We start from the raw sequence: 18,338 nt of genomic DNA, 5'->3' as shown, positions 1-18,338 counted from the left end.
TGAGCATGGATGCATATACATGTCTGTTGCATGTGTGCAAGCTTGGAGTATAAGGTCTATCTCTGATCCGTGTTTCCTGAACCTCTCCAGACTGTCTCTCACTGTTGGAAAACCACTGACCCGAGACCTGACCTGGTCTGTCTGTCTGCTGCTCTGTCTGCTCCCTTTTAGTTCACAGAAATGGACTGAAACAGAGAGAAGATACAAGAGAGATGGTCTCCCTGGAGTGAAGGAGAAGAGAGGTGTTTCTTTGTCAAGTTTTTGTGTGGGACTTCTGCGGAAAGGTCTCGCATTTGCTGACTCCTCCTGGTGATTGGCATTTGGGACCATGGGTGCCCAGTGGAGCAGGGTGCCCTGGCTCCTGCTGAAGCTGTGGACTGTGCTGGTGATCCTCAGCACTGGGGTCATGGGGGTTGCCGGACAGAGTCAGGACCCCGCCGAGCCTGGGCCTTCCTGCTACGGGGGATTTGACCTGTACTTCGTTCTGGACAAGTGAGTGTCTTGCTTTGCTTCCAGAGAGACAGAGCAGGGTCTGATAGGGAGAACTTGCAGGTCATACTGGGCCCAGATATGTTTATTTACTAGTGAGTCAGATATTTTGATTTAAAGCAGCATTTGGAGTTTATAGTTGTTGCAGTTTCTGTTGAGGAGGTCGAGGTCTCACGCTTCTTCCAGCAGCATCTGCCCCAGATGGGTCCAGTAGTTTTGCAGTGACAGTATGGGAGGTAGATGTATATCATGCAGGTGGGTCAGGTGCAGCTGTGGAGCTGAAGTGTAGGTCAACACTGGTTGTACAGTACTCTACAGTGATCTATCTAATTTTTCCAGCTGTGCTATGATAGAAACTTCTCTGAATCTCCCAGATTAAACTTTCCAGAAAATAAGTGTTGGTGGACAGTGGAAAGATATCATGTAATTTCCCACATATGAATTTAGGCTCTACAGATAAAGCTTGCATACATGTCCCCAAATATGAAAATTCAGACAATGTGTGCTAAGGCATGAAACTCACAGCTGCATACTGCATTACAGATGATATGAATTATTCTTACTGTTATAAAATGGCAGGGGGGTGCGGTGGCGCAGTGGGTTGGACCGCAGTCCTATTCTCTAGTGGGTCTGGGGTTCAAGTCCCGCTTGCGGTGGACTGGCGTCCCGTCCTGGGTGTGTCCCCTTCCCCCTCTGGCCTTACGCCCTGTGTGTTGCTGGGTAGGCTCCGGTTCCCCGTGACCCTGTAAGGGACAAGCGGTTCTGAAAATGTGTGTGTGTGTGTGTGTGTGTGTGTGTGTGTGTGTGTGTGTGTGTGTGTGTGTTATAAAATGGTTACCAGTGGTTCTCCAAACTGTCTCTCTCATTTAAATCTGACACATCACAGTGAGCTGCATATACTGAATTTAGAGCTTTAGGGAGAATGTGAATCATTACAATTTGTGTATAAATACTGGTCTGCTATAGATTATGAGTACATTACATGACATGAGAGGGGTGCAGTGGGCTTGGCTGGGTCCTGCTCTCTGGTGGGTCTGGGGTTCCAGTCCCACTTGGGGTGCCTTGCAACAGACTGGCGTTCCGTCGTGGGTGTGTCCCCTCCAGCCCTATGTTGCCAGGTTAGGCTCCAGCTCATTGCGACCTTGCTCAGGACAAGCGGCTTCAGCCAGTGCATGTGTGGTGCATTACACACACACATATTTTCTGAACCCCTTGTCCCATACAGGGTTGTGGGGAACTGGAACCTACCCAGCAGCCCAGGGCATAAAGCAGGAGGGGGAGGGGATACACCCAGGGCAGGATGCCAGTCTGTCACAAGGCACCCCAAGCGGGACTCGAACCCCAGACCCACTGGAGAGCAGGACCCGGTCCAACCCACTGTGCCACCACGCCTCCTTCCTTACATTACATGACAATTTTATTAATCCCAAAGAAAGTTGCTCATTATAACAGAAAAGATACCATAGTTAGAAATGCAGCGCACTCAGCCTGTAACACTGCTGTCTTGATAATAATTGTGGTATGTTATTTATTCTTATTTTACTAATTTTGCTGAAGGGGGTTGCAGGGGCCCAGTGGATCCCACATCCAACGTGTGACTCTCTTAATTGCAAAGCAACAGCTTTGTGTGCCAATTGTGCAGTACTTAACTGATTCAGATAGGATGTTTACTTCATCAAAGCCTCCAGAGTAACATGATAACATCTGCTGTGGCACCTTGGAGTCATGCATCATGAGTTCTCACGTAGGAGGTCAGCAGAGGTGTCTGCAGTAAGTCAGCACTGGCAAGGTCTTTATACAAACCCAAAAAAGGCATCAGAAGTAGGAAGAGAGCCAAACAGCCACCTGCAGCTGGCAAATCCCTGCAGGTGGTAGGTGGAGTCGGCCAGTGTGCCTGGTATCTTAAACTGGCTGATGCAATCCAATACTTGGTGATGCCCTCATCTGCATCTTGAGAAGGGAGTCCACTGGCCGGTCCAAAACCCGACTTCTCACCCTGACCCTCACTGACAGCCTCAGTGCAAAATTAATAATGAATTCTCCAGTGGCTGCTATGGCAGAGTGTTGAAACTTCTGTGGTGTCGAGTCGACGTGTGACCTCTAAAGTGATGCAAAATCCTGATGGTGACCAAGAGGACAAAAGAGAAAGGCTGAATGGTTCAATCTGTATGATCTCATCTGTTTTGTTGGTTTCACTGCAGCATTTATCATGGTTGTCCAAGTCCATTAAATTCCCTTAGATACTGGAAGGAATGTGGTGAAAAAGCAGTCCAGTAATTATCATTATTTGTTAATTTGTTGTGAGTAGCCATTTGTCTATTGCTGTTATTGCAGAATAAAAGTTAAATTAATGTACTGTTTCACCACATGCTGCTTTATTTGTTTGCTAATCCCTCCAAAGACAGCAGGTAGCCATCTGTGGTTTTGGAGAATACATATTACATAATGCACTGCATATTTATGATGCTACACAGATGGTATGACAACAGTACCCCTGGGACAGTTCTTTGACAGGCATGGTTGTGTCCATCAGTATTCCCATGGCTTTGAACAATGCTTGGGGGGGGGGTGCAACATTTACCACTCCAGTTAAGGCAAAGAAGACTGAGCTGCTATTTGTTACTACATTATGCAGCATACCAGACATATTAGATGGGACGCATGTTATGAGATGTGGAACTGTAAGTGCTTGATATGGTGAGCAGGGTCATGCTTTGGAGTAATGTTTGATGGAAAAGTGACTGAGGATGCAAACAGTATGGCTCATTCTAATAGTGCTCAGTTGGAAAAACTCCTCTGAGCTTCTCTTGCCTGCAACCAAAACCTAATGCATCCAAAAGAAGCTGAGAGCTTTAAATTTTTTAAAGAGTTACCTGACAAATAGAGTAATAAAAATAGTCGGGGTGATAAACAGAACCTGGGACATGTTTGTATTTCAGGGTAGAGAAAAGCGAAGATGTTTGTATCTTAGGGTTTGTTGGTGATACCTAGAACTGTAAATTGGATCCTTATTTTGGACAATGGGGGACATGTGAGGTAGCTATTTGGATTATATAAAATTTAGCTTATTTGCTGAGATGTCAGGGATTTTTCTGGTTCATGTGGTCAGCGGGGGGGGGGGGGAAGGGGGCTTCTTTAATATTTTGCAGCTTCCAATAGAATTGATTACCTCAAGAATCTCAAAAGCAAAATAAAATATTCTTCCCTTATCTTTGTCTATCCTTAAGTTAAATCTCCTCATATGATTCAAACAAATTCAAACTTCATTTTGAGGTATCCACATCATCACAACGGTAGAAGCATATTTATTGATGTAGTTAAAATGCTGGACTTTAAAACACTGCTAAGGGGATCGATACACAATGCATGCAAACTCATGCAATGAACAGATACAGATACAGACACACACAACCATGGTTTGCATAATTGCATCCCAGCTCTGTCCACTGTCCCTTGTCTTTTTTTGCTGAACCCTTTCACCATTAGGGCCAGGTGCTCCAGATCCTCTGAAGCTTGGCAATGCAGGCAGTATATGTAGCACACTAACGATGGAAAAGAAAGGCACAGGGTTGGAGGGAAAGGAGGGGTGAGCAATGAAAAATGAATACAGCATACAAGGACTGCAAGCTAGCGAGCACAACTATTGAAATCTGGCATAGGGAGAGTACATCTGAGCAAATAGAGGACGAGCAGACTCAAGCAGAGAATGAACGAGAAAATTGTTTATGGAGCAAAAACAAGTGAAGGAGATTTGGAGAAAGAGGGAAAAACAAAAGCAAGGATATTAAAGTTGAGGAGTGAGCATGCAGAAGCAAGGTTTGGAGAAAAAATGGAGGAGAAAAACAGAAGGACAGGGCAGAAGAAAAACTAGGAAAACTGGGTAGATAAATGTGTTTGAGGATGAAGGAGATGGAGAAAGATGCTATACTTCGCTCTAACAAAAATACATTATCATTCAAGAGTCTCTTAGGAGTCTCTTATTAGCCACCTGAAAAGAGCACTTTTAAATTTCAGGAATGCTAATGGATTCCAGCAGCGTGGTGCTGTCTGCCCAGCTCCTCCACAGTGATGCTTTCCCTGACCGGATAAACATGTGGCTTTAATTTATCTGTGGCTGTGTGTCCTTAGATGAGCTGTATTTCAGCTTTTGGAGATATGAGGACAGTTGTATGAGGCATTTTTGTCTGCCATTCAGTAATGCTTTAGACGTGCTTCAGTAGTTATTCAACTGTAGAGGCATCTTCAAGAGTAGTGATGGGTCCATACTTCATCATCTGGCTGCTTGGTAGTTCTACTCACGAAGGCTCTAAAACTGAAAGTCTGTCTCAGTTTGGGCTCTAATGTGGTGGAATGAACTCCCTCTGTCTCCCAGCACTGATGAATTGCTTCCGCCATTCAAGAAGGGTCTCAAACCTATCTCTTTAAGACTAATTTTTCACCCGATCCCCTGAAAACTACATAAATGAGCCCAACACCATCTGTTATGATTATATATGTTTTTGTTATTTGAATGTCACTTTTATAGGCAGCTACTTTAGAAACATGAACCAGCAACATGGTGGTATCAGACACATAAGCTCTATGTCTACAATCTGTGTCTAAAGTTCTCTGTCTGTAGTTGATGCACTTTGTTTACACCAGTATCATCAAATTGCTCAATGACTCCAAAGTACCCTGTTGTCACCACTGGCTGCACAACAGAACTGAACGGGTCTTGGAAGAAGATAGTTTCTTCACATCATCCTCAAGTTATACTATTGAAAGAAATGACCTGACACACCTGATGCATGCAGTCCAAGATAAGCCAAGCTAAACAGAACTTTGTCTTTTCAGGTCTGGAAGTGTCCAGCACCACTGGAATGAAATTTACTACTTTGTTGATCACCTAGCACATAAGTTCATCAGGTAACAGTTGTGAATAGAATTGCCATTGGATGGAACTGACCTAAGTATTGTCATAAAACCAACTACTGTATTTTAATGCTCTATATATTCTGTATATCTCTATATGAAAGGCTCACTGTGCGTGTACATGTATCATGTAAGCAGTGAGGCAGAATGAGTGTAAACATGAAAAATACAAGTGTCTATTTTGTGATACTTGACTTTAATAATATCATTTAGGTTATATCACTTCTGTCAACTCTTTCACCACAATACAGTAGCCAAATGGGTACCATATTGTCTAACTTGGAATGAGTTCTAGGACATGCATGTGTATGAAACTCACACACAGTTGCGTCATGTAGAACCAGTACAGTCCACTACAGATTGTTTGGGGAAATTGTCATTAAAATTGAAACGGGAAAATTTAAAACAGCCACAGCAATTACATGAAAACCAGAGATAAGACCAAGACACCAAATGGACATAAGCTATGCTTCCAAAGTTCAAGATGCCAAGAAAAAGGGAGAGGGGAGAAGACCTTAATGAGGGGGCCATTAGGGTCTTAGTAACCACCTGCCATCCTGTGACTTCAACGAGTCTAGTCAATCAACTGAATCCCATCAGCGCTGTGAGTCCAATAAGTCCTGTGAGTCTAGTAAATTTAGGGAGTTTAGAAAGTCCACTGTGAGCCCAAGGAGTCCAGTGAGACCATTAAATCCCATTCTTTTCTCCCTCCAGTCCCCAGCTACGGATGTCCTTCATTGTATTCTCTACACAAGGCCGAATTCTAATGAAACTTACAGAGGACAGGTGAGAGCTTCCCAATACCCCCAACCACAAACACACACATTCCAGTATCTGTATGAAATTGAAATGGATACTTTGTTGTAAATTCCCAACAGTGACTTGGGAAACAAAGTTTGAAAAATGAGAGCAAAGCACAATATAGTAAAGTTATTTGGGCTCATGAAACCAGCATATGTCTTGCAGACACAAGACGTTTTTCTAAATTTGGTAAGAAGTTTCTGCAGTAGGAATTAGTGTCTGTTGCTTCTTGAGGCTTATGATTCAGAGGATTGAAACGAGCTGTTATGAGACTGCTTTAAGCCCATCTGCTTGTTCTTTTCTATCTGATGGCCGCCTTCACATGCTGGCTTGAACAGGGAGAAAATTCGAGCTGGACTGGAAGAGTTGCAGAGGGTACTACCAGGAGGTGACACCTTCATGCATAAAGGTTTCCAGAGGGTGAGGCACCAACAGCACCTGGAACTGACTTCAAGTCTCTGAGGACACTGCCACAATTGCGACTCAGTCACCAGCAGTACAGTAACCCAAATCCTACAAGGCGAGGTTGCTCTCATGTATTGATGATTTCAACACATTTGATGATACATATTGTGTTTCAAATTCATTCTTGTCCCCTTCCAGGCCAGTGAGCAGATCTACTATGGGAATGCAGATGGTAAGCTATTGCCTTTTTTTAGCTTGTGTATAACAGGAAAGGTTAAGCTCAAGCAGTTCCAATTCCTTATTAATGATCTTGTGCTAGTCTGGTAGAGAAAGTTTAGTTGGCTGTGTGTATATTTGGATAGGGTACCGCATGGCCAGCGTCATCATTGCCCTTACAGACGGAGAGCTGCGTGAAGATGAGTTTGACTTGGCTGAGAGGGAGGTAAGACAAGGCTCAAATACTTTATGGGCCAACCTGGAAGCCAAAAGAACATCACAGAGCCAAGTTCAAGGACTCCAAACAAAAAATAATGAGTCCACATTAAGTCACTGCATCTTTATTTGAACATAAGCAAGTCCTTTGTTGGTGGCATACACCATGCAGGCCAGCCGCTCACGCAGTCTGGGGGCCTCGGTCTTTTGTGTTGGAGTTAAGGACTTCAATGAAACACAGGTGAGTCTAGAACCACTGCCTGCTTTGTTCAGAACTATACCTCATAGCAAGATTTGGGCATTTTCTGTAAAACTTAAACTGCATAAGTACAACATGTGTATATATAAATATATATGCGCAATAATAGTGGATTGAAATGAAAATGGGAAGGTGCAACTCTCACATGTGATCACCACCTGACAGCTGTCATTTCTCGGTTTCACTCAGTTGGCAACAATTGCGGACAGTAAAGACCATGTCTTCCCAGTGAACGATGGTTTTGAGGCCTTGCAAGGAGTCATCAATTCGGTATGAAAGTTGAATGACAAAGACAGCTCCACCACAAGATTACAGAAAGGTCGACAAGTTGAATTACTGGACTTTTGAGCCAACGTCCCATGAGTGGCTACACTTCTGCACCCTTGTACTCTTTATTTGGCTGACAAATTTGACTGAAGCAATGCAAATTCCAAAAATTTCCTGAATCACCTAACTTCCCAAATTTTGTCAATAAAATTATGCAGGCATTTAAAGTGGGTAAAAGTAAAGGACCTCAAAGGTTGCTTTGGTTCAAAGATTCTGCTTAACCAGGTGAATCATCTCACGCAAGACCTTGAATAAAAGCTTACAGTAGGTTAGCCCTTACTAAGTATCTTGAGATTTCTGAGTTCTGTGGTGAAAGCTTTTCACAAAATCCAGTAAATTGCCCATCTACAACATCATTTCCTCTCTTAGACAGGAGTAAAGGAAGAGGGGAAAAAAAAGAGAAGGAATGAGTGAGGTGGAAAAGAGAGCGAGCGTAACACTAGAAACTAAGGAAAAATGACTGAAAGGAAATATCCACATAAATCATATAAAGCGCTGGATCTCCTGGGATTAGCAAAGGCATTTTTGGTCAGCTTTGTGCTGAAGTCTGGCAGTTTGTTGCTGTGACATTGCAGTGGCTTAAGATTAAGAACACAGAACTAAGAGGTTAGCTTAGTAGCCAGGACCAAGATCTGGAGTCAGGGGCATGATCACCAGCGGTGTTGAGGAGTTTCCATATTTCTAAACCAATTTTCCTCCATCAACCTCCTCCTTTTATCAACACACCTTCCTCTCCTTTCACCAGATCCTTAAGAGGTCCTGCATCGAGATCTTGGCAGCTGAGCCATCTAGTATCTGTGCAGGAGGTAATTTACACCTTTAGAACACTGCCTAATTTTTTTGAAGCTCTGAGTGGTAACAAAAAGAAGTTCTAGCTGCAAAACATCTAGCTGATAGTAGGCAAGACATGGTCATATGCTTGGTACCCTCATGACATAGTCCACAAGTATCCTCCACTTTAGTCTTGTCTTTTCATGCCAAATATGCACCACTAGCGGAGATAACATTTTTTCTTTTCACTCTGCTATCAGGTCTGCCAAAATAAAATATGGAATGCCTTATAGTCTATGGATGCTGCAGTTATAAATCAAAGTGCTACCTGACACATTTAAAGAATTGCACAGGTGGAAGTTCTTTTGAAGGTAAATTTTATTTTAGCCTTTGATGTAAACCATTTATCTGTGCAGTTTGTGACTTTAAGTAGCATAGTAATGGCTGAGAAACAACTGAAGTCTGTATTTCCTGTAGCCTTTTGACTGGACACCATCATCACGGACAGGTTGTTATTTTACACCTGGTACCCAGAGCTTGCAGTATTCTCCTGCATGTGACACAAAATTTCCGTGTTTTTCTTGTTCACCTAAGAGTCTTTTCAAGTGGTCGTCAGGGGAAATGGATTTCTGCACTCTCGCAACGTAGACAAAGTGCTGTGCAGCTTCCGCATAAACGACACCCTCACCTTGAGTAAGTAATACTACACAAACCTCACCCTGAGTAGGTAATACCCACAAAATGAATAAGTAGCATACCTACACCCATCACCTTAATAAGGAGAGTATTTGCATTCTCATCACAAGCAACTGATAAATCTTTGTTATTCTGAATAAACAGGAAACCTCACCCTGAGTACCTAATACCTGTACACCCTCATTATAAGTATGGAGAACACCTGTACCCTTTGCCTGAGTAAGCAGTACACCTATAGTCTTTCCTTTAGTAAGGAGAACATCTATACTCTCATCATAAATAACAGGAAAACTATACCATCGTTCTGAATAAACAGGAAAACTATTCTCACAATGACTGTGGTAGATGTACACCCTAAATGTAAGTGACTACTGCATATAAAACCTCTTTCCAAGTAAGGGGAATACATACACCCTTTCTCTAATTAAGGGGAACATCTAACCTCTCACTGTAAACAACTGGTCGATCCTATACCAAGAATTAATGGGAAAGCTAAACTCTCACGCTAAGTGTAGTATATTTATGCCCTAATCCTGTCTAAGCAGTACACATAAACTTCACCCTAAGTAATTAGTACACCTACACCCTTATTCAGGATAAGAAAGACACCAACACTTTATTTCCAGACAAGTGGCAGACCTTCAACATCACGCTGAATAAGTGGGAAACCAACACCTTTAAACTAATCAGTACACCTACACCTTCTTTCTAAGGATAACACCCATACAAGGGACAACATCTGCCCTTTATCCCTCAGTAAGCGGTAATCTACAGACACATTATGATTAAGTTGAATGCCTACACCCTCATGATGGGCACAGCAGAACTACACCTTAACCTTGACTAAATAAGGCTGCGTCTTCAAACCATAAGTAGCTATCCTACACCATGCACGTCTAACTAGTAGATGTAAACCATCTCCTTGAGTAACCAATAGACCTTTGCTCTATAATTCCAGTGAAAAACTGGCAGACTTACAGCAATCAAATAAATGGATGCACAAAATAAATGGTGGACACACTCCTTGGCACGTACTCAGTGCTTGACTTGGACCTTATCCTATTCTATGGAAGGGACCTACGCCCTACCCTTGGCAGCTAAACACCCTGTGGCTGATTCTTGGATTTATATAGCCAAAGAAGTAAAACACATCTGAGGACAGAGGGGCTTCTAGCAGAAAGTTTTATTAAACTAAAGTGCCAAGAAAAAACTGGGGAAACTCACTTAAGGACTCAACACAGGTAAATCTAAACCTTATGGATAGAAGATTGAAATTCTTTTGCTGCTGCTTTGGATTATAGTGATAATTGTTGTCATATGAATTTAATATTCGGGTTTTGGGCACATTTCTATGTCCTCTCAGATGGCATTTGGCATCATGGGACAGCACTTATTAAAAACTGGAATTTGAGCTCTGTACATAAAGCAATGACAAAAGCAATACCATTTTTAAAATTACAGATATTTGACTCTTCAGAGGGGGTGCGGTGGCGCAGTGGGTTGGACCACGGTTCTGCTCTCCGGTGGGTCTGGGGTTTGAGTCCGGCTTGGGGTGCCTTGCGACGGACTGGCATCCCGTCCTGGGTGTGTCCCCTCCACCTCTGGCCTTACGCCCTGTGTTGCCGGGTAGGCTCCGGTTCTCTGCGACCCCGTATGGGACGAGCGGTTCTGAAAATGTGTGTGTGTGTGACTCTTCAGAGGAAATACTCACAAAAGAGAATTTTCTTTCAGGGTAATGAGGTTTAGTGTTCCCCTTCAGTCCTGAATCTTTTTTTTAGAATTGTTAAGATGGAATCAAATATAACAATAATCTGGTCTGAAACTGGTAGAGCAGAACATAGAAGACAAACAATGGTATGCATAAGGCAGCAGGTTAAATTTCACATCACATCAGTGTTTCCCTGCATTTTCACATAATTACGTAGAACCTACCCTTCGAAGCTACCATTGCATAACTAAGAATACTATCGTGGCTCCTTCTTTCAAACACAATTGGGACCATGAGTCTGTTTATAATTACATGGCTTTGTGAATCCAAAGGCACTTTTACCACTTAGCTGCAACCAAGAAAAAGAAAGAAATGCAAATCTCCGTTGATTTATGCGCAGGTTAGATTCAGAAAAATTCCTGGTTATACATACAGTATGTATACTTGTAAGACTTCTTCATGTTTTAACTGTCATGGCTGATTCTGGAAGGAAGGGGTGGGCCCAAGTGTAGAGTGAAATAAGTGCTTTATTCGGGCAAATCCATGAGGCTTCGTCGCAGGACAGGCAAGAGGTCTCCGAGGTGCAAACGTCATTGAAGAGGTAATCCAAAAGACAAGGTTGGTACACAAGCAAGAGGTCGTAGATCATAAGGAAGTACTAGGACTAAGGAGTAGAAGTAAGGGACTGGGAAAGGACTCAGGGATCAGGGAGGAAATGAGCAATAGCAAGGAGGTTGCGAGTAATGAGGCTGAACAAGGTTTTGCGTCAGTCCCTGCTTTGACGCCGCCTTATATGTGTCAGTCTGTGCCGCGCCCCAGGTGTTCTGCGCTGGCGTGGCAGCGTGGGTGTGGCAGTGTCCCCCCTCCAGGATCGGCCCCTGACGCTCGACTGTGGCCAGGAGGACGGCCCCAAGGCCTGGGCACGAGCTGGTCCGGGTGATCCCCGTGAAAGTCAGAGATTTGGTCAGGGTCAAAGGTGTCCCGCTCTGCCACCCAACAACGTTCTTCTGGTCCGTACTCTTCCCAGTCCACTAAATACTGAAGGACCCCGCCGCGGTGCCGGGAATCCAGGAGCGCCCGAATGGCATAAGCCGGAGTGCCCCCCATCCTGTAAGGGCAGTGGAGCTGGCACCACCGGTGTGGGTTGGTGCAAATAAGTGGCCAAGGGCTTTAGGAAGGATACATGGAATGTCAGGTGAGTGTGCAAATGCTGTGGCAGCTGCAAGCGGTACAAGACCGGGGTGACCCAGCGGATGATCTTGAACGGGCCGATGTACTTAGGGCTGAGCTTCTTAGACATTTACGGCCCCTGAAGTCCCCACGTCGATAACCACACCTGTTGTACAGGTGTGAAAGAAAGCGGCCGCCTACGGCGGTGTGTTTATTGCTTGTCCTTGGTTTGCCTGTTGAGGAGAGGACCTCAAATGGCCACCCATACTTCCCTGCTGGTCTGGTACCAGGTGTCCACAGCCGGTACATTGCTAGAGCCAGGTTGCCATGGGAACAATGGAGGCTGGTACCCTAAAATACACTGAAAAAGGGAACATCCTGTGGAGGTATGGGTTTAGTGTGTTGTGAGCATATCCTGCCCAGGGAAGGTACCTGACCCACTGATGTGGCCGCTCGAAGCAGTAGCTTTGTAGAAATCGGCCGATATCTTGTTTGAGCCTTTCAACTTGACTGTTGGCTTGAGGGTGATACCCCGAGGTCAAACTCACGAAGATCCCGAGTTTCTTCCAAAAGGCCTTCCAGACACGGGAGGTGAACTAGGGTCGGATACAATGTCTTCAGGTAATCCATCAAGGTGGAAGACGTGGTGGAAGAGAAGCACAGTGGTTTCCAAGGCCAATGGGAGCTTTGGAAGGGGAATCAAGTGACAAGCCTTGGAAAACCGGTCTATGACAGTTAAGATTGTGGTCTTACCATTGGAAGGAGGCAGGTCCACCAAGAAGTCCAAGGCTATATGTGTCCACGGGTGGTTCAGCACGGGTAATGGTTCCAGGAGTCCTGCAGGTTTCTGAGTCAACGCTTTAGATTGGGTCACGCCTGGACATAGTCTTGAACGTCCTCCGTGAGAGACGGCCACTAGTACTGTTGCTGTATTCGAGCCTCGTTCTTTCCAAACCCTGGGTGGCCCACGGCAGGGTGGTCGTGGGCCCATTGGAGGAGGTGGTTCGTAGGCCTGGGGGAACGTACTATTTTCCCAGTGGTTTTACCTGGTGGTTCTGGGTCTGAAGTTTGGGCTTGGATGAGGTCTTGGGAGAAGTCCCACTGAATGGGTGCCACAAAGCAGGTACGGGGTAGAATGAATTCAGGGTCGGGGTTACTCTGCTTCTCCTCATGAAGATGAGACAGGGCGTCAACCTTGGTGTTCTTTGGTCCCGGCCTGTAAGACACTGAAATTAAAGCGAGAGAAAACGAGCGCCCACCTGGCCTGCCGGGGATTTAAACAGTGTGCTGACTGCAGGTACTCCAGGTTTTTATGGCTGGTAAGTACCAAAAAGGAATGCTTTACTCCTTCCTACCAGTGCAACCATTCTTCAAGAGCTAATTTCACTGCCAGTAACTCACAGTTTCCTATATCATAATTCCTTTCGGCGGCTGACAATTTCCGGGAGAAAAAGGCACAGGGATACATTTTGGCTGGCTTACCTTGTCTCTGGGAGAGGATGGCGCCTACACCGGATTCTGAGGCATTTACCTCCACAATAAAAGGTAACTCTGGGTCTGGTTGATGCAGAATCGGGGTGGTTGTGAACTTGTCCTTGAGGATCTCAAAAGTCTTCTGGGCACTTTGGGGCCATGGGAGACGAGGAGCCTTATTAGGAGTTAGGGCAGTCAGTGGAGCAGTGAGCGAGCTGAAGTTTCTGATTAACCTAAGATAGAAATTCGCAAAACCCAGGAATCGTTGAAGAGCCTTTTTGTGGAGGGGCGAGGCCACTGCTGGATGGTCTGAACTTTCCCTGGATCCATAGAAATGCCATTTCGGTTGAGTATGAAACCGAGGAATGAGATTTGTTTTCTATGAAACTCACATTTTTCGAGTTTGACATACAGGTGGTTATGGAGCAGATGCTGCAACACCCGTCTAACTGAGTGGATGTGCTGGTCCAGGGTGGAGGAGTAAATAAGAATGTCATTGAGGTACACTAGGATCCCGTTGTTGACCAGATCACCAAGAACATGTTTTATGAACATTTGGGAGACTCTTGGGGCATTCGCTAGTCCAAAGGGCATGATCCGATACTCATAATGCCCCAGGGTGGTACTGAAAGCAGTCTTCCACTTGTCACCTTACAGATGTGGATCAAGTTGTATGCACTCCGGAGGTCAAGCTTAGTAAACCACTGTGCACGTTGTATGTGCTCCAGAGCCACCATGATCAGGGGTAAGGGATGTGGGTATTTCACAGTGATGCGATGTAATCCCCAGTAATCTATTCAAGGGCGGAGTCCACCATCCTTCTTTTCTATAAAGAAGAACCCAGCCAATGCAAGAAACGTAAAAGGGCGTATGAGGCCAGTGGCTAAAGCCTCTGAGATGTATTGATGGAGTGCTTGCTGTTCGGGTCGGGATAGAGGATATATGCGATGTACCTGGGAGGAGGTCAATTGCACAGTCCCATGGGCGGTGTGGTGGTAGCTCGGCTGCCTGCTCCTTACTGAAGACCTCAGTGAGGTCTTGGTATTCGGAAGGAACGATCACCTGCGGAGCTGAATCTGAGCACTCTGTCATAGTGGCTCGGCATGGGAGCCGCAAACACGTACCTTCACACCGGGCTCCCCATGACACCAACTCCCCGGTGCTCCAGTGAAACACTGGGTCATGGAGGAAGAGCCATGGAAGACCGAGAATTATCGGGACATCAAGTGAGGTGAACAAAAAAAACTGCAAGGTCTCCTGGCGACAGACCCCCACAGACCAAGACTGGTTTAGTCTGGGAGTCCACAAATCCCCTCCCCAGTGGCTGGCCATTGAGGGCACTCACCTTTAGGTGCATTTTGCATTGTTGTATGAAGATGTTGTGGATCCTCACAAAACTAGAATCAATGAAGCATCCCGCCGCCCCTGAGTCAACCAAGGCATGGGCCTCCACCTTTCCTAGACCCCAGGACAGGACAATAGGTACAGTGAGGTGATTACAGACAAGAGTCCCACTAACCTTATCCTTGGGGCAGACGGGACACTGGAGATGGCGGTACTCTGGGTCGCCGCAGTAGAGGCACAGCTGCCCTTGTAGCCTACGTTCACATTCAGCAGAGGTCAGACGTCCATGCCCTAGCTGAATAGGCTCAAGTTCCTCCTGGACGGGACAGAAGCGCTCCAGGGCAGGGTTATGGCAGAGCTCCTGGGTTCTGATCAGGTTATCCAGGGTGACCGTGGTTTCTATGAACTGGTCCAGAGTCCACCTTTCTCCCCGGAATGCCATTTCTTTGCGGATACAGTGATTCAAACCGCGACGGAAACAGGCCAACAATTCAGAACGTCTCCAACCACTGTGCTCAGCCAGTGTGCGCAATTCAATGACATATTCAGACGCAGCGCGGTCACCTTGTCGAAGGGTGAGTTTCCTTTCACTGGTGTGTTCGTCCTGGTGCGGGAGCCCGAACATGGCGGAGAACCGGGTCTTGAACTCCTCATAGGTGCAAAACATGTTGTGGTCCCATGCAGCAGTAGCCCAATCCAGCGTTCGACCCATGAGAAGTGGCAGGCGATAAGCGATTCGACTCCAGTCTGTACTGTAAACATGAGGCAAACTAGAGAAAACGAGTTCATATTGTAATATGAAACACGCACAGCGCGCCGGGGTCCCGTCATAACGGGTCAGAGGGGGCAGGTGGCGACTGTGTGGTTGCGGCAAGGAAGAAGGTGTTGTGTTCGGTGGTTCATGCACCGCAGGAGCGGTTGCGCAGACTGACACATGTGGCGCGAGCACTCCTGGTGTAGTCAGTGCACTTACCAACCCATTATAGGAGGATACGAGGTGGTGGAGTGTCTGTTCTAGATCTCCCAAGTGTGCTTTGCGGGAATTCAGCACCGCCTGTAGCCGGTTCAGCTCCGCTGATTCCTTAGTAAAGGCGGAACTTTCTGTCATGGCTGGTTCCGGAAGGAAGTGGCAGATCCAAGTGTGGAGCGAAATAAGTGCTTTATTTGGGCAAATCCGTAAGGCTTCATTGCAGAACAGGCAAAAGGTCTCCAAGGCGCAAACGTCATTGAAGAGGTAATCCAAAAGACTGTACACAAGCAAGAGGTCGTAGATCATAAGGAGGTACTAGGACTAGGGAGTAGGAGTAAGGGACTGGGAAAGGACTCGGATCAGGGAGGAGACGAGCAATAGTAAGGAGGTCGCGAGTAATGAGGCTGAACAAGGTTCCACGTCAGTCCCTGCTTTGACGCTGCCTTACATACGTCAGTCTGTGCCGCGCCCCAGGTATTCCACGTTAGCTTGGCGGCGTGGGCATGGCATTAACTTCCAGCAACATTACGTTTACATTTATTCATTTAGCAGATGCTTTTCTCCAAAGCGACATACATCTCACAGAAAATACAATTTGTGCCGGGTTTTGTTCTTCTGGATTAAACTGCGGCATGTGGGACATTGGTTCCAACGTTTCTCTTCTCTTGTTGGAAGCATCGTCAGGGTGCGGCCACATCTTGTAAAGGTTAGATGTGAAATGGAGTGTTTGACGAGGGTGGGTGTATTTATGGGTGGGAATGGGGTCGAAGGTCGTAGCGGGTGGTCCTAATAGATGGTGCCCTTGCTGTGTTTTCCCTTTGCACTGTTTTTCGTATTACAGGATGGCTCGCTGAACTGAGTTTTAATGAGAGGCGGTCGGGTTGTTGTAGTCCAAGTACTTGATAGTTTGAAGCCTTCCTCCCGATTGAAATTGTTGGGGTGCTTCTCTATCTTGATTGCCTCTCTCACTACGCGGCTCCTGTATCCGGGAGCAGGTGCAAGCACTGTGGTCTCCTCAACATGGATCTCATGACCGGTCTGCAACAACTCGACCGAATGTTTTTATAATTTTAACATTATTATTACTTTTATTATTATTGCCTATCTATGTAACTTTATTTACTGCAACAACAACGTTGATAAACAACAGACCAGGTCACAGCAACACAGTAACTGCAACAGTAGACAAATAAATTTAAAATACATTTTACTTACACAGTACAACACAAGCTCAAACTGTTTTTCATTCAGAACTGTGTAACAAGTTTCAGAAAGGGTAACATTCCAGGATTCATTTGAACTGTCATGGAGATCAAACTTAAATTTTTGTACTGAAAGAAAGCTGGACCTGTAGGTTAACCACGTAATTGTAGAGGTAGCTTCTGATGCATACCATAACAATAACACATATTTTCTTGCCAAATAATTAAGAATATGCAGCTTGGGTTCCTAGCTCACAAGTTATTTTGTGTGACCGATAAGGAATCGCTCTGTGGCCATGACCATGGGTGGTCTAAAAGCTGTTTATAACTCACTGGATAAGAGGGATGTGCTCACTCTGTGTTGTCTCTATTTACCATTTTAGGGAGCTTGGGTCAATAGCTGTCAGGGTTTGCCAGCTGGGCATTGCCTCTCACTGCTGCTCTCATGTTCCCCTACAGTGAAAAGGCCTCTGGTGGTAAGAGACACGTATCTGCTGTGCCCTGCTCCTGTGATGCATGAGGTTGGAACGTAAGTGTTCATTGCAGCCTGCTCCCTGGTAGTCTTTCAGTTCTCAAAATGTTTGCAGAGGAGTGTCTATATCTGTATATTGCATTTATGTACTCTTAACACCCCCACAGCACAGCCTCTCTCCACGTCAGCATGAATAACGGCTTGAGCTTTATCGCCAGCTCTGTGACCATCACCACAGTCAGCTGTGTGAGTACACTGCACCCAAAGTTCTCTACCCAACATGTGATGAATGCAGTGCTGCACTTTTAACCAATATCACCAGTTCTGCACATTCTGCTGACCACACCCACTTTACTGGCTACACCCATTTCCACTGCACCAACCACACCCATTCTACTGATAACGTTCATTATGATCCTGTTGTACAAACCCAACACTATTTAAACATTCAACTAATTAATCATTCTACCAGCATTGCCCATCCTACTGATCATGCATTATATCAACCACACCCATTCTTACTGACTACTCCCACTGCACTGGCCACACCCATTCTGCTTGCCACTCCCACCTTACTGGACACACTAATTGTACTGAACAACTCAGTGTACCCATTGACCACACTCATCCTAGCCCTCATTTCACCAGTCTGATGGGACTATCCTGGCCATCGCCTTACTCATCTTGATGCTCCTGCTGGCTGTGGCTGTGCTCTGGTGGTTCTGGCCCCTGTGCTGCACTGTGGTGAGTTTCTGGTGGGATGGGCTGAGATTCTTTACTGTCCATGAGAGCAGAGACCCACACTGACCATGGGGTGTTGGGTCATTCTTTGGCAAACCATTGTCTGCTTCAAGGGTAATGCATGATTCTAGGTCTGGTGTCTGGATGTGGGTAATGGATGCCTACCA

General features: G+C 45.6%; 1 protein-coding gene across 2 annotated transcripts in view; it reads left to right on the top strand.

Annotated features, from left to right (window-relative positions):
* Window positions 1–214: 214 nt before the first annotated feature.
* antxr1b (ANTXR cell adhesion molecule 1b) overlaps window positions 215–18,338 on the top strand; it is a 28,313-nt gene continuing 10,189 nt past the window's right edge. Inside the window, exons 1-13 of one of the 2 annotated variants that reach the window (XM_018734465.2) lie at window positions 215–492; window positions 5,323–5,394; window positions 6,115–6,186; window positions 6,540–6,621; window positions 6,805–6,838; window positions 6,969–7,048; window positions 7,211–7,279; window positions 7,487–7,567; window positions 8,370–8,430; window positions 8,990–9,088; window positions 17,418–17,487; window positions 17,598–17,676; window positions 18,079–18,174. In XM_018734465.2, coding sequence (XP_018589981.1) covers window positions 329–492; window positions 5,323–5,394; window positions 6,115–6,186; window positions 6,540–6,621; window positions 6,805–6,838; window positions 6,969–7,048; window positions 7,211–7,279; window positions 7,487–7,567; window positions 8,370–8,430; window positions 8,990–9,088; window positions 17,418–17,487; window positions 17,598–17,676; window positions 18,079–18,174 — 1,059 coding nt within the window. In that variant the 5' untranslated portion in view covers window positions 215–328. The remainder of the gene's footprint in view (window positions 493–5,322; window positions 5,395–6,114; window positions 6,187–6,539; window positions 6,622–6,804; window positions 6,839–6,968; window positions 7,049–7,210; window positions 7,280–7,486; window positions 7,568–8,369; window positions 8,431–8,989; window positions 9,089–17,417; window positions 17,488–17,597; window positions 17,677–18,078; window positions 18,175–18,338) is intronic. The other variant, XM_018734466.2, reaches the window with a different exon arrangement.

Source organism: Scleropages formosus, chromosome 6, assembly GCF_900964775.1.
Source record: "Scleropages formosus chromosome 6, fSclFor1.1, whole genome shotgun sequence".
In the NCBI taxonomy this organism is placed as follows: Eukaryota; Metazoa; Chordata; class Actinopteri; order Osteoglossiformes; family Osteoglossidae; genus Scleropages; species Scleropages formosus.
Note: the sequence above shows the minus strand (reverse complement) of the source record. Positions and strands in the feature narration are given on the sequence as shown.